The sequence below is a fragment of the Penicillium malachiteum genome, assembly GCF_028827825.1.
Source record: "Penicillium malachiteum strain IBT 17515 chromosome Unknown utg000003l:1.0-4950554.0:1.0-4952489.0, whole genome shotgun sequence".
Taxonomy (NCBI): domain Eukaryota; kingdom Fungi; phylum Ascomycota; class Eurotiomycetes; order Eurotiales; family Aspergillaceae; genus Penicillium; species Penicillium malachiteum.
Genome location: NW_026643096.1, coordinates 642,003 through 657,507, shown reverse-complemented (window position 1 = coordinate 657,507; position 15,505 = coordinate 642,003). Strand labels below are relative to the sequence as shown.

Genomic DNA, 15,505 nt, shown 5'->3' with positions numbered 1-15,505 from the left:
ATTCCAAGGTTTCTTGAGTATCTGAGATTGCACTCTAGATCTCGATGAATTTTTGCATCCTCCATAAACCTACACTTGGACCAGCGATGGACTACTCGGGTTTTGTAACTCCGAGCCAGAACCCATAACTAGATATATTGATCGTCTGCCTTGCTGATCAGGCCAGTATCCAGGGCTCCGGTAACAGTGCCGAGTGGTACTTCCCTCTACTAGTAGCACGGGTAGGTACATAAGTGCAAGGTATCTCAACATCTGAAGTCATCAGTGACCCACGTAAAATTGACCCGGGAGATCTGTCTCGACCAGTCTGTAATCCTTCAAGTTGTTCAAAAAGGGCTGGAAATGCACAAAGCGGTAGGGAGTCCATTGCATTGCGTATACTTCGAAAATATCCCGTTGAACATCCCAGTACTCCCTACTCCGTGCTCCATACTGATCTGGAAATTGGGGCAAACAGGGGTAATCCTTGTATAGTATGACTAAATTGTAAGGCTGCCATGCTCCCTATTCCGCCGATCAAAATTTCGTCGCACAGTTGACCATTTTCGAACAAAATGTTAGCAACAAACATCATTACTCCAGGGCTCTGGCCAATGAGACTCCGTTATGAAATTAATTTGGTGCCAAGGTTTGCAGGTACGGGTCAATTGGCTTTCCAGACACTCATCGCCTGGGGATCATTGGAGATCGGGTTTAAATGTTCAAGGGTAAGGGTACTCCCATCGGGCATCGGGGAGTGTAGTTCAGCTCCCCTACTAGGTATTGTGCCTTGTTTTCAATCTCTGTACATCCATTTTTGACTTTGAACCTGTGATTTCCCGACTGCCCAGAAATGAAAAAGTTAATTTCATCAGACTTTATTCATGCTACACACGTACGATCTCGTGGGAGCCTCATTCTTCCTATTGAGGACGAAAAAAAGCAATAAGAAATAAATCGGAAAAGGGCCTTACCCGAGCTCCGAGTCACACATCAACGACTATTCCTCACAAATCATGGATATTTTTTACTACAGGGCTATAGGTGATCTGTGCATAAGCGTTGGGCTACTCCAGGCTGATAATGCAAGTGGACTGTTGATAATTGAATCCGGGGCGAGTCATTGGTTCTGCGGGTCCTCAATAGGTCGATCCGCCAGCCACGTCGGCTTCATGCAGCTAGTACAAGGCTAGTCTCCCCATTCAAGGCTGAGAATATCGAATCCCTGTCTATATTCCAAATCAATATTACAGGGATTAAGCGGGATTGGTGGCAAGGTTAAGAGACGGTGAGTCCGATTTCTGTGTTGGCCCGAATAGAGGATGGACACATGGACTACATACTGCCATACTGCCCGGGTTTGGTGTTTGCTTTTGCACGTGTGGGAGAATATAGATGCCTGTCGAGCCGTGTCTCCTGTAAGGTATTGGAGTTGATTGAGGTCAAACTTCAAGTTCCAAGTTTTGGGAAGAGATATTTTTCAAGTTAGCGTCCTCCTGGATCCGAGTCTTGCTGTTTTCATGACATCCCTGCAAACCTTGGAAGTGTAGACTGGAATGATTGGTCAAATCTTGAACAGATGCATCTCCGAGTCTGAGACTGTTCCCCTATACAGAGTAGATCTGTCTTTCAATTTTTGCCCACCATATTTCAAGTTCCAAGCTTCAACCTTGGAATTTGTAAGGTTCAGAATTCGAGTCATATTATGTAGCAACTTGAACATGGATTAAGGTCCCAATTCCATCTTCTCTTAAACATGAAGCTCATATGGGCAGTGGTACCTACTAGTAGTACTAGTAAGTATACTATCTGGATTGTTCAAGTCCACCGTGACGGGTTCAACTTGAAGTTGAAGTTATGGACTGCCAGCCTGTTCTCAGATATGTATATGCTACCAGCGGATGTTCAAGTTCAGGTTTGGGTTGCAGATTTCAAGTTGTGGTCCATGTAGTACCTGCTGGGCCAGCAGATCTCTGTAAAAGCCCTAAGGATGAACATAAGCCATCTGAATACCCAGTCGGTATCTCAATACTTGGAATCATCGACTCAAGATGCAAACCCATTGGATAAGGACGATGGCACTCCACTATCGAGCTCCTTATCGATCTCCTTATCGAGCCTTATCTATACGTCATCGATAAAGCTCAATACTGCCGTCATTTCAACTCCGCCTCCGCCTTTTTATAGCGATAAGGCCCGATAACGATAATGCCGGCAATTGAACTCCGCCTCCGCACTTTTTTCCCCACTGCGGCCTTCCAGGTAGAAGCTCTTGTTTACCTTCTCACCTTGCATCTTCGTTCATGGAACACAACCCACACTGAATCCTTTCGCGTTAACGCGTTTTTCCTTTCGTTCACAAGCTTCATTTATCAAAAAACCGCAATTTCCATCAACCTCATCATGTCTGCCATCCTGTCTGGTATCCACTTGGGTCTTTCTTTCCCTGACGCCATATGCGCTGTATTGGAAGCGATCGCGAATCCCTCATCGGACGACCCCATCCACGAATGTGATGCGCTCCTCAAGAGAAAGCTTTTCCGGGACCCTGACTTTGTCCTTGAACGCGCTGAATCCCACATGCGCAGTGTCTATCCATACAAGGATGTGAAGATGTGCTGGCGCCGACTTTTCACGGATGCATCGATTGTGAAGGCAGTCTTCATGATCATTCAACATTGCCATCTGATTGACTGTGAGCCATGGGCAATGCACTATCATGACAGACTGGACAAGCTCATCTCCCATATCAAGGAAAGGCGGGACAAGAAATTGGAATTCGACCCTGATGTCCCGGGATACAACTGGCTTGTGAAGGATGTGATTCATACTTTGGATTTTGCCCTGATCATGACAGGCATACCTCGCCGTCAGCGAGAGGTGCACGGGCTGTTTGACCAGATTCAGAGGGCCATTGAGGAGAAAGAGCCAAGCACTGAGGGTTCGGATGAGTTACTGTGGCCCGGACAGCCAAACCTGGAACTACCTATGTTCTCACAGGAATCTGTCAACCGTCCTGAAGTCAAAAACCCGGTTCTGCGTGTTAGAAATCCTTCTCTTGACTGGCTTGTGAATCATCTGACAAATGTTCGCACTCCCTTCGTTGTTGAGGGTGAATGTGAGCATTGGCCAGCTCGATCGGGGGAGAACTCTTGGGCGTCCAGCAAGTTTTGGTGGAAGCAAACTCTGAAGGGTCGTCGCCTCATTCCCGTAGAGCTCGGGAAGTCATACACAGCTGAGGGATGGGGCCAAAAGATCACAGAGTTTGGGAACTTTGCAAGGTCGTACCTGTGGAATGAGGAAGAATTGCCCTCTTATCAGTCAAGCCAGGAAGATCCAGGTGACTGTTCGCCAAGTTTGTTTGGTCATAGACCGATGACTGGTTGGCAGCCCGACCTTGGCAAAGCCGGAGTTGCCTACCTCGCCCAGCATGACCTGCTCACTCAGATCCCGGCTCTGAGGAAAGACATTTGCATTCCCGACATGTGCCACGCCCCCACGCTCGGACCGGAGCCGGGAACCCCGGTCTATGAGAAAGCAAAGCGTGAGCGTGCAGAGGAACAAGCGCGTCAATCAGCTGGCGCTGAGGTCGAACCCAACCCTGCCGACCTGACCGTGGAGGCCACTGAGGAGCCGGGCTATGACTCTGACTTCACTCCAGGGAACCCAAGTGAGCCAATTATCAACACTTGGATTGGCCCTGAGTGGACTGTCACGCCTTTGCACCACGACCCATACCACAACGCTTTCTGTCAGGTTGTCGGTTCCAAGTACATCCGCCTTTACTCACCTCACACCCCTGCCGATAGGATTCATCCCCGCGGCCTTGAGCTGTTCGAAGAAGCTCTAGATGAGGACCCAGAGCGAAGCCCCCGTCGGATCGACATGTCGAATACCTCTTTGGTCAATATCGAGGACATCGAGCTTTCTCCAGCTGAGGCGGAGGAATGGGAACACCTCTGGCCTGGTTTCCAGGACCTTGAGTATCTTGACACTGTTCTCGAGGAGGGTGACTGCTTGTACATCCCGATTGGCTGGTGGCACTATGTGCGTGCGCTCCGCGCTGGTGTTAGCGTCAGTTTCTGGTGGAAAAAGGAACCTTGGATGGAATACTCTGATGATTAATATGGTCGTCCAATCGTTTGAAGCCCAATGATTTAACGGGTCCCATTTTATGAAGATATGATTCGCATATGGATGGAGTTTCAAGTTTTGTTCCGGACGGCATTACAGAGATTTACTATGTTGACGGGTCTTTTGTCCTCCCTCTCTACTGGAGGCACAGTGCGTGGAAGGCATTTACGAGGAGTTCGATCGGTGGTTTGATACCCCTGTTGATTAATTCTTTTTTTTTTTACCAGACCCAAGAAAATATTTTGAAAATCCAAAAAAAGATCAAAATTTCTTAAACACTACTCATTCAGTTCATATCTAACTCCATCCTTCAACTAATCTACACAACGTCGCCTCTCCACCCACATTACCAGGGAACACAACAAAAGGCACGCCGCGATGACGAGACGTAGACTCATCACATCTCCATAAGGGGACACCAGGAGAAGCCTGGCCAACAATCAACGCACGCTTAATATTCAACCCTTTTGTAGCAGCATCGGACGAGGTAATACCACCCTGGAAGACATGGATAAGTATACTAGTACGTGCATGGCAGATCACTTAATAATCAGGAGCTGGCAACAACCCGTGGACATACCTTAGCAATGACATATCTAGGTCGAACCTCAATTCTCTGCAAAACGCTAACCAGCGCCTCAGCAACAACAGACCCAATCTTCAACGAGGAAAGCCCATCCGCCCCTGTAATCAATTTCCGACTAGTCATAACCAACGTATCCTTTCCAGCCGCGAGATATGTTTCCGTTTCGTGAACCACACGCGCCACTGTCTCCGCAGCTGTCTCTGGAGAGGCGACGAGGTCTTCGACCTTGATCTCGATTATAGCGAGCTGACCTGTTGTTCCACGGCGATCTGTTAGAACCTTAAGTTGAGCCGTTGTTTTCGGTACGTAAGAGCCTGCGACGATGAGTCCACCTGTTTGTCGAGGTGAAGGAAGATTTAGTTGTGTTGCGGTTATGGGGGCTTTGGAGCGGATGGCTAGTCTTGTTGAGACGAAGGCTGCACCTGTTCGATAGAGGAAGTGTTTCCCCTTAATCTCGGCTGTAGACCGTGACAGTAGATATTAGACTCCGTTTCAAGGAAGGTTAAGGGGATGATATACCAAGTAGTAACCCAGCGACGAAGACATGCATATCTGATTCCGCCGCTGCATTGACAATAATGACTCCACCGGCTGGTGCAGCAAGTAACTTCTCACATACAGTATCAGGACCACCTTCTCTGATCTCATTAATAGTCACAGAATGTAATTGCGAATCGGAGAATCGACCCGGTGCTTTTTCTTTAATGTAATCCCGTAGATTCGAGGCCTTGTATCCGAATGTTGCATCTTTCGCAAACTGCGTTTCTCCAGCTGGAACAAGTTGATCACCCTCTGCAACATAGTGCACATCGTTAATGGTGAACCTTCCACCCTGGAAGAAGAATGGTGCGAGAACGAGAGCATCTGCAGGATCGAAGACTTTCTGTGCGACATCTGGCTCTAAGGGGAAATGTCCACGGAGAGTACTGTCACTTCGGAGTACGATGTCCACTTTATTTCCTGTGGACTTTGCTGCGGCGGAAACGTTGGTGCATATAGTTTCGATGAGAGTCTCGGCTTCTGCGGGTGGGAGGGCACGCGAGTTGGTTAAGATGAAGAAGCCGGCTGAATTGGTTTTGAATTCTGTTACTAGAGTTGGGATATCCCATACGGCGAGGACGTTGATGTCGTGGCAGGTTTGCGTGCCTGTTGGGTCATCGTCTAGGACCACAAGGCGATTGATGGAGGAGGTTGCGAGAATCTGGGCAATTTGGTCTTGCGTGTCTATAGGGTACTCGGCAGGTAGTTGGGCGAGGGTGGTCTCGCGAGGAAGCGATGGGTATTGCTGTGAATGCGACATTGGTCCGTAAGGTATTATTGTAGAAATCTATAATTCAATTCAGCCAGAAGTGATATCTGGAATCAATTGACAGTGGGGTAATTGTGTTGTTTATAGCTATGGGTTATCGCGGTTATCGGTGCGCGGTGCGCGGATGCGGGGAAATTCTATTGTGCGGAGAGAAGTCCGATCATGATGCAAATAGATTTCATTCCTGGAGATCAAGGACTATCAAATACTAGACAATATGACCAACTCACTAAACCACCTTAAAACGCCACAATGAAGTGCAAAGACTCAGATGCAATGACCACGAACGTGAATGCAATGACAGGAAAAAAGGGATATCCATGCATAGGGCTGATCATGTATTCCACCGAAGTCCAGCTCGCCACCTTAAAACAAAACAAAAATAAAGCCCAATTCCTCCCTCCAATGCCTTGAAAACGCATAAATGTTGTAAGATGTCAGGTCGTAGACGGCGTGAGTGAAAGTAAAAAAAAAAGTGTCGATGAACGGGGTATTAGCCTACAACGCTGCGGAAGCTCAATGCCTCCAAGAATCCACCAAGGTCATCCTTGGCTACTTCAACCACACAGTGCTCGAAGCTGTCAATACGGACGCGGGCATTGGTCTCCTGGACCACTTCTTGGAATGCAATGCCAAAGCGATTGCGCAACAGATGCTTTTTACTGGGATGACCTCCCTCGTCTTCGGACTCGGACTCGGACTCAGATGATGATTCAGATTCTTCAGATTCATCTTCATCTTCTTCATCGTCTCGCTCAGCACGTTCTGCGGCACGCTTGGCCCGCTTTTCCTCTCGCTCTTTTTGTTTCTTATCTTTGACTTCCTTCTTCTTGCGGCGCTCTTCTTGGCGCTTGGACATAGCTGCGAAGTCGATCACACCACCGCCACCTCCTGTACCTACTACCACGTACAGGTCCCGGTCTTCGTCAAGACCTGCGAGCACAAGGGGTGTACCGGCAGCTCGCTTACGTCCAATCTTCACCGAGTCTCCCTTCTCACGTTCCTGTACTCGAATAGCTTCTGCAACCCATAGGGCTAATTTGGTCAAAGCTCCTGGATTGGTGAAAAGTTTCACGTCAGGCCCATCTTTCACAACTGCAATACGGAAGGCCCGAAGATGTCGAATCTGATGCTTCGAAAGCAACGAGGTTCCAGTGCGAAGGATGGCCCGATGAAGGTGTTGAGCCAAGGGCAAAGCTTCCATCAGTAGAGTTGGTGATTCAGAAGTGAGTGAGAGTGCATCATATGCACTCCAGAAACGGGGAAGAAGACTAGCCAAATCTGACTCTCCAGTGACACCTCCATTTTCGGTATCATCGGTCGATCCTGGTGCTCGTTGGACACGCTTAACATCCCAGGACGGTGAGGCCTCCTGAGGACCCACTTCCAGCATAGCACCAAGGATAACACCAACATCCGTGGCTGAAAGACATGCTTTCCATCCCCAGCAGCGAACAAATCCCCAGCCCTCCCGGGAGCTGGAGTGCCCAGATGGCTCCGGAGGAACCAAGCCCTCAAGACCATACAGAGGTGCATACTTGAGTAATCGTCCCCGGAGTACTCGCTTCAATTCCATATCCATATGTGTGTAGTACTGGTGGCACTGCGTAAGACTGATACCCATCTTGGCGAGGAGTTTATGGAGTCGTTTGCGGCCATTCTCGGTCCAGACATGAAGCCTCGGAGCTAGATAGGGGCTGTGTAGCATGCTCTCATAGAGCGACCAATGGCGAACTAGCAAGAAACGTGGCTCGGGGGAGAGGCGGATTGACGTGTCTGTTGGAGATCTAGCAGTGGTTGGAATGACACCATTGATTTCTCCTCTAATGTCTCGGTCTCGTTCCATAGGGTCAGGCGGGTTGAGACGGTGAACTTCGTCCCGAAAGATCTGGCGAATGTGCTCTCCACGTTGTCCTCCCCATCCAGCGGAGCCTCCTGACTCCAGTGTATTTGAAATTCCCACGCCGGTCATAGATCGACCACTGAGCTCTAGACTGGAAACGCCAACAATGGCAAGCCAAAGGAGATCATTGTCGTCTCGACCAAGCTCGGACGCTAAAGAGTAAACGAGTGATGAAATTGGTTCCGAGTATGATGTACCGGAAGCATAGTAGGTCTGCAACACTGCTTCATGTTTCCTCTTGAGTCGAATTAGGCGTCGTTTTAGAGACCGTCCCGAGGGTTGTTTTGTCTCCGCAGGAGAAGGCGAGTCGCTAGTGGGAGTGGCAGAACGTGACGAGTTGGAAGAATTGATCCCTGCTCTCCTTTGTCGACTTGGAGATGTGACGAATGAAGAGCCCTGTCAAAGAAAGTTAGATCCTAGTCACAAGAATTTACTTCATAGAGCACTACTTACTGAATTGCTTCGTTTCCGCTGTCGGGGAGGTCCATCATCCTCATCTGAATCATCCTCGTCTTCGCGACCGGACCATGATTTGCGCTTTTTAGAACCAGGCTCGGTCTCATCACCATCCATATCTCCATTCAACTCGTCGTCACTGTCATCGTCTTCATCAACTTCAGGCATGTCTAGCAACGCGTAATAGGCCTCTCGCTCATTAATGAGCTCCTCTTCGATGTCACCATCGTCAAACACCACAATGCCGCCGTTTTTGGAAGAATAAGCCGCAGTGATACATCCCTTGTCTACACCTCGTCCACGCCTTCGCGCATTCGCATCGATTTCCACCATGGCTGAACCGCCGCCCGCCTGTCCGCCAAAGACATTGCCCAAATTCCATGGTCGGCGCGCGTCGAAAACCCAAATCTCGACCCCGCCCATATCCTCCACCTCGTCCTCGGGGTTGCTGAGCGCGAGGATCTCGGCCAGATCAACCAGTCCACCAACACCTAGACAGACAACTACACCTCCGCTGCCTCCATTGGTAGTCTGCATGGGCTGGACCAATTCCTGGCCGGCGCGCGCGAGGTCGCCATAACCAGCGACGGGTTGAATTTTATGAGGGATGTAGTCGCGTTTTAACAATGCGGTCAGAATTCGACAGGCACATAACGCGTCTGGCTCGAGCGCCACGAGAATTAGGACTGGTGGGGAGAGGGGGTGGTGGGATCGGAGAAGTTGGAGGTATAGTTGCGAGATGAGCTGGCGCGGAAGATACATGGCCAGCTAAGGAGGAGGGTATGAGATAAACTTGAGCATGAAGAATTGTAAGAATATTGGATCGTCAAGAAGAGTAGAGGTATTAATTGTGTCGAGTAGTGTGGTAGTAAAGTTGACTTGATGTTCCCAGGTGAACATCAATTTCCCGGTTTGAGAAAGCGCGACGCGTCGAGTGCACGTGCCAGATTCCATCCGTCGCCGAGACAAAAAGTTTGGATTGTTCGTTTAATTAGACCCGAAACCCCTGCTTCTACAACAATTAATACTTATAACACTTGTTAAAAACATTATATTATTACATATTTCATGCTAAATTCAAGGGGTCAAATCATTGATGCTCATACTAGTGAAATATGAATCTCCCCAACATCCATTGAATCTTAAGTATTCTGAAAATATCAATTTAAGATGTGTTTGATCCATTGATTTCTCTTTAAACCACTGGCATGAAAGTAGAGTAATGATTTTAATCACACAAATATGAGACAGAGAACCTTGGAAGTGAGCAGTAAACCACTTCTTCGCAGTCGAAATTAGCATGGGAGAAAATAATACAAACTTCAATATTGCTACCTCGATGGTGATCTCAGGGTATTAATGTTGTCAGGAAAAAAACAGTATCTGTTATAGTCTAAAACAATTAGCTTCTCCTTCAAATATTGCATTCCACCATGTAGTATCCCTCAGCAAAATCCATGTTTGACTCACCTGAGCGGGAGCTGTATATGTTGTTGTATAAACAGAAGCTGGCGTAATATGTAGACAACTACATGCCGCGGAGATCTCCCCCCGAAGTGAAGCGCTGTAAAGCAGCTGGGGTGGCTCGAGCTTCAATATTGTTGGCCGGCTCATTCCGTCTTTCCTTCAGCATCTTAATCATCTTTTCAGGGCCATTGGTGGTAAACAGAATATCGGTATATGTATACGTACTGCCTCGATATGTTAGCAGAGTTCTCGTATCAATTCCAGATATCAGGTCTTCTTACACTGGTTGTGGTACGACAGTGGGCTCAACTGTGGTGACACTGGGAATATGGAGGTAAGAGCTGCAAAATGCAGTTGCGGGTCCACCAAGTGCCCCTAATAAATTAATCACTTCAACATAGATATCGCATTGAAGACTACGTTCTTCAATGACGTGGTCTGCACGACCTTCTGGCCATAGTCGCCAGCCGTCCGGAAGACAAGTGATGGCTAACGGACCAGTTGCAATTGCGATAAAATAAAGTAGGAACCTTTTGGTTAAAAACATGTTTAATATCGGGGACTGATGTACGTGTGTTGTCTCTCATAGAAATATCGGGAATATTAGAGAATTGAACTGACAACCTCCGAACATTTGAAGTGACATAAATCACATTTTAATCACCCGAATAAACACATCAAAGATCTATGAGCTCACCAGAAACCACTGATCTTGGATCTTTGGTCCAACAAAGCCAGCAAGATTGGATTAATACGAGATCCGATCGATACGAGAACCTTGTTTCAAGATCATTGTGCCGCGGCTCTACATGTTTTATGGTCTAGACTCTAGATTATAATACCATTTTTAGATTGGCATTGGGGACGAACCAAAGCTCAGGACTCGGAGTATTGCTTCGAATTGAAAATCATCGCTCAAGGAACTTGAAACATTGAATTGGGGGGAGGGGGAAAGCGTGATAAAGGTCACGGCTTATAGATATGCACATGTGTGGGGGAGAGCCCTGGAGATTGATCACTTCTAGATAGTATTTGTATGGATATCTGGATAACCTTAACAGTATCCGTGGATCTATAGATCGTTGATAACCTTGGAACCTTAGCTAATGATGACATGCTCAGGTTGTTCAACTTTCCGCATGCGGAAATTTGTACATAATCAGTATATCTATGCAAGTAGTATCATATGTTTGTTCAAATGTTACTGGTTAAAAGGTAAGTATACCATAGGGAAATTATTTAGGACCCTTCCAGACTCCAGTAGGAATATAGGATAATTTTTCCGTAATGGTGTTCGGTTAGTATCTGAAGCTTAGGATTAAATTTCCTAGCTAATCATTAATGAATCCATACCTGAGTGATCTGGTGATGGATTTAAGTTTTTGACCTTCGAATGTTCTCCAGGGCTATGACTAGCGTTTTCAAATGTTGATGACGATTCGGCAAGTCCGGGAAACCTCAAGGCCTGGCTATGTGCTGCTTGGGCTAATTGACAGTAGCCGTCTTGACTGGGAACTATGATTTAATCCGCTCGACCTGGGCTCCAGGGCTCTTCGCTATATTATGTGGAGAGGAGTTTATGCCCAGGTGTAGGTTGATCTCTCAGCGTAAATTCAGTTTCAACTCTACGAGAAAAACATACCGTGACTCCTTCAAGTTGCAAAATGCACTTCACACTACTACTGCAAAAACAACCCATGCGACCTATATACTACACAGGTGTCTATATTACATTTTTATGCTGTCTGCTACTCACATTTTGCTCTCCACGCACTCTGCCGGCTACAATTGGACTACGGAATGATTCCATGAATTCAACACTGGGCTTCGAAAAAATATTCTACATAAGTTTACCGCAGTGTGTCCCCAAAACATGTCTTTTCTTCGCTTTTCTTGACTCACCCTCAATGGGTCTTTTTAGCGGATCTATTTGTGCTAATAAACTCGCGTATTAGTCGCACGGACCGGCAAGATGCCATGACTTTGATTGCAGCTGCGAGTGGCTTATCCTTGACGCCAGAGCATGGTGTAAGAGGAATTGACCCAGAGTGCTATCTCTACTGTTAAAATTACTGATCTAGTTGGTACAAGCTTTTAGATTTATGGAAGCCTGATACATGAAAAGGCAAGGCCTTATGGAAGCCATTATCTCAGAAATGAACAATTAGGTTGCTGGCGGGCACATGCAAACATTTGGAGGAAGATCATATCAGAGAATATAGAGACAGCCTTGATTCTCGAAGACGATGTTGATTGGGATATCAATATTCGCCACGTGTTTGCGGAGCTTAGCCATCAAATGAGCCTCCAGAAAGATTTCAGACAACTGACTCCGCGAGCGGAACCGAGGCCAGCTCCATATGGTATGCTTAAATTCATGAGATTTCTGATAGATGTGCTACTACTAACAAAGAACCTTCAACCCGAAGGCTCTGGTTGGGATGTTCTTTACGTGGGCAGCAGCTCAAATATCCCTAACCTATACAACCTACCACCTTGCTATATTTACCAGGACCCAAACGCGCCAGAATTCGACAAACTCGGACGATCGTACAAGCTCGAACTAGAGGTATGGGGTGTCAACACCAGCGAGCAGACAAATTCGCGTGTTGTGGCCCCATCATGGTATCCTGTGGGAGCGCTGGGATATGCTGTGACTAGAAGTGCCGCCCAAACCCTACTTTACAATCTTGGCGGTTACCAGGGTCTTCAATCACCAGTAGATCTTGCCATGATTAGTATGATACAACGAGGCATTCTGGATGCATACACTGTTATACCACCGCTGATCACTCCATTTTGGGTGGGAGGAGCCAGAGATAGCGATATCAACGAGAAGAAATATACGGAAGAAAGATGTGAAAAAAGAGTTCTGGGGTCGGAAAACCTGAAGAACAGTGCAAGATTAGCCCTTGCGGGCTTGATCAAACACTGAAATCTACCTGGCCAATTGATAAAGGCAAACTCCCCAGAAGCAGTACTGTGTAGCGCGCTATTACCACTACAATTCTATGCTTAGCTTTAAACATATCACTCAGGGCAATAGAAAAGTGGTCATCAAAATTTGGAATCATCTAGAACATTAATGAATCTATACACTCTATACTCTAATCATATAACGTCTGGGCATAATCTCATCATTGCATCTAGGTTGATCAAAACCTCCGAGTCGCTAAGCCAACATTATAATCCCAATGATCGGAAGGATTTTGTAATGTAGACAACCAAAGGTGGAATGTGTTCCAGGGATACACAAACCAATTCTTGTCTGTATTTTTGTCGATAAAGTACTGCAAATAGGTTAGTATCATACTTTCACAGTGAAATGGTAGTTCATAGGGAGCTTACACTGCCACAGAGAGTACTGTGCACTGTTCTTCCAATGGCATCATGGAGTTTTACATCGTATTCCCGCTCGCTACTGGCCTTAACCTCCACCGAAGAGGCCTTTTGGAGCATAATTGGCTCCATGATGCGGAGTACCATATCCACTTGACTGTTGTAAAGTTAGCGCATTACTCTCTTGAGAGGCAGAAACAGATTTCCTCGACTATACCTTTCGATAATCTGAATGGTTGATGTGTATAACCGTCCAGAGTTGGGTCCAAGAATATAGAAGAAGTTAGGAAATCCATTCATCGCAATTGTGTTGAATGTCGCTTTGTGGCCATATTCCTTCCAATGTTGCGCGCGTGTTTTGCCATTGCGACCTTTAATATCAACATCATAATGAGTAAGGGCGAATCCGTTGGCAAGCAGCTGAGATGTCTAATTAGTCCCTGGTCGTATGCGGATTCGAATTTTTAATACCCACAATGGCGTCGACGTGCACCTCCTCGCCTGATCGTGTCACGATGGAGTTTGGCTTAATCTCCACGATGGGATCATCTGTGAGACGCATTTTGCTATCTTCTAGAGTGGCTAAATAGCCTCGATCAAAAACTCGTCTCTGCGTTCCATTAGCTTGAGTCCTGTTATTTAAGTTGTTTTCATATGATTGCTTACCTTGCATCCAAACTCATACTTTGGAATCAACATATCCCAATATGATTCTGCAGCACTTGTTAGTCATTGCGTTAAAAGTATACACTATTGATGGGCTTTCTTACCGGGCGCTGATTTTTGTACATACTCGCGACTCCTTTTCTCGACTTGAGCACGACCAATTTGACCCAATTTGTTATTCTGGAAGCGGAACCATGTAATCTCCATCCAAAGGAAGATAGCAATGCGAATCAACCAGAGTATTAATGGAAATTGATGGAAGGTATTCCTCCATTCGGGGGAGATGTCGTAGTTGTCGCCTTTAACTATGTGATGTGGAGTCTAAAGTGTTAATTGTTAGTCAAGGATTCAAAGCCATGGAGAACTTCAAGTATAAACTGACCCTCATGAACTGCGTTACTGATTTGACTCTATTAAGAATGGCAGGAACCAATTGCACCGCAGAAGCTGAAATTGTCAATAATGTGTCAAAATAGATAGGGCGATGGTTACTCACCTCCATTACCGATGACGGCGACATGTTTGTTGGTCAAGTCAACATCATGATTCCACCTGGCTGTGTGAATGATCTCCCCTTGGAAGGTTTCCACTCCAGGTACTTTCAGTCCTTGTGGATTAACCAGACCTCCAACTGCGGAGATCAGCACCTTGCATTCCTGAGTGAACTGCCCAGTCTCATTGTTTCGCAATGTGACCAGCCATGTTTCGGTCTCTTCGTTCCATGCAGCATTGATCCATTCTGTTCCTCCGATAAACTGCTCGTCGATACGGTATTGGCGGACAACAGTCGAAAGGTAGGTCAGAACCTCTGATTGCGCAGGAAATAGTTTGGTGAAGTCAGGATTCGGAGCGAAGGAAAAACTATAGCAAAATCCGGGGATGTCCACAGCACATCCAGGGTCTATGAACCGAGCAACAAAAGATTAGCACAAACATTGTACATTTGAAGTCTAGCCTTAGCATATCAAATCACTCACATGTATTCGCCCACCAGGCACCTCCTAGACCTTCTTGACGGTCGTATATGCAAAGGTCATCAAGACCATAAACCTCCTTGAGCCGACAAGCCATCGCGATGCCTGATACTCCACCTCCAATGATCATGACTCGGCACGGAGACCGAGATGGAAGAGCCATGATAGCAGAGTAAATGAGATGCTCGTTTTCAAGTTGATTGATAACACAGGCCTATGTAGGACTCGGATGTTGATTAAAACACCACAAGTGAAAATTCACACGTAGGGCTAGGATATTTGAAGGCATTTTATACTTTCAATTATCTTCAAGCCATCAATATGCTCAGCCGCGATGACCGAAATTCACGTCCCCTTTTTGGGCATTTTTTTTGGGCCGATGTCCACAGCAGGCATTCAACATGATTGCATAATGTTTTGTTTGTCAGGGTCAATACTCCGAGTCATTAACACCGCTTGTTTTTCTTCTGCCAAAGATAGTAGCGAACCCTGAACTACGTAGTGATTGGTTGAGCGGTTAAAGGCTTAGCGTGGGCATAATTCCTTTAATTCAACCAATAGATATTCTAGATCATCGCTAATTTTTACCGGGTTTATTTTATCCTTACGAACCGTTCATCCATAATTCGCGTGAGCCACAATTTACGTCAAGCCACATGCCAAACTACCGGGTCAGATCCACACATGGGATA

General features: G+C 46.6%; 6 protein-coding genes across 6 annotated transcripts; 2 read left to right on the top strand and 4 right to left on the bottom strand.

Moving 5' to 3' along the window:
- Nucleotides 1–2,382: 2,382 nt before the first annotated feature.
- On the top strand, nt 2,383–4,104 carry N7483_006569 (putative JmjC domain protein; the record flags this gene model as incomplete). Its single annotated transcript, XM_057090006.1, has 1 exon — nt 2,383–4,104. The coding sequence occupies one exon, from the start codon at nt 2,383–2,385 to the stop codon at nt 4,102–4,104; it is 1,722 nt and encodes a 573-aa protein (XP_056944747.1).
- Nucleotides 4,105–4,410: 306 nt separating this feature from the next.
- N7483_006568 (uncharacterized protein) lies at nt 4,411–6,026 on the bottom strand (the record flags this gene model as incomplete). Its single annotated transcript, XM_057090005.1, has 3 exons — nt 4,411–4,611; nt 4,694–5,157; nt 5,219–6,026. Coding segments are annotated over 3 exons (1,473 nt in total), but the record flags the coding sequence as incomplete, so codon positions are not given.
- Nucleotides 6,027–6,501: 475 nt separating this feature from the next.
- Nucleotides 6,502–9,129, bottom strand: N7483_006567 (cell division control 45 family protein; the record flags this gene model as incomplete). Its single annotated transcript, XM_057090004.1, has 2 exons — nt 6,502–8,307; nt 8,365–9,129. The coding sequence occupies 2 exons, from the start codon at nt 9,127–9,129 to the stop codon at nt 6,502–6,504; spliced, it is 2,571 nt and encodes an 856-aa protein (XP_056944745.1).
- A 766-nt stretch (nt 9,130–9,895) lies between these two features.
- N7483_006566 (uncharacterized protein) lies at nt 9,896–10,381 on the bottom strand (the record flags this gene model as incomplete). The annotated part of the gene is made up of 2 exons (XM_057090003.1): nt 9,896–10,058; nt 10,116–10,381. 2 exons carry the CDS (start codon nt 10,379–10,381, stop codon nt 9,896–9,898), a joined length of 429 nt encoding a protein of 142 aa, XP_056944744.1.
- Nucleotides 10,382–11,811: 1,430 nt separating this feature from the next.
- On the top strand, nt 11,812–12,769 carry N7483_006565 (uncharacterized protein; the record flags this gene model as incomplete). The annotated part of the gene is made up of 2 exons (XM_057090002.1): nt 11,812–11,862; nt 11,933–12,769. The coding sequence occupies 2 exons, from the start codon at nt 11,812–11,814 to the stop codon at nt 12,767–12,769; spliced, it is 888 nt and encodes a 295-aa protein (XP_056944743.1).
- A 220-nt stretch (nt 12,770–12,989) lies between these two features.
- N7483_006564 (flavin-containing monooxygenase) lies at nt 12,990–14,976 on the bottom strand (the record flags this gene model as incomplete). Its single annotated transcript, XM_057090001.1, has 9 exons — nt 12,990–13,124; nt 13,183–13,330; nt 13,391–13,593; nt 13,649–13,783; nt 13,840–13,886; nt 13,944–14,160; nt 14,222–14,286; nt 14,336–14,740; nt 14,817–14,976. 9 exons carry the CDS (start codon nt 14,974–14,976, stop codon nt 12,990–12,992), a joined length of 1,515 nt encoding a protein of 504 aa, XP_056944742.1.
- Nucleotides 14,977–15,505: the final 529 nt, after the last annotated feature.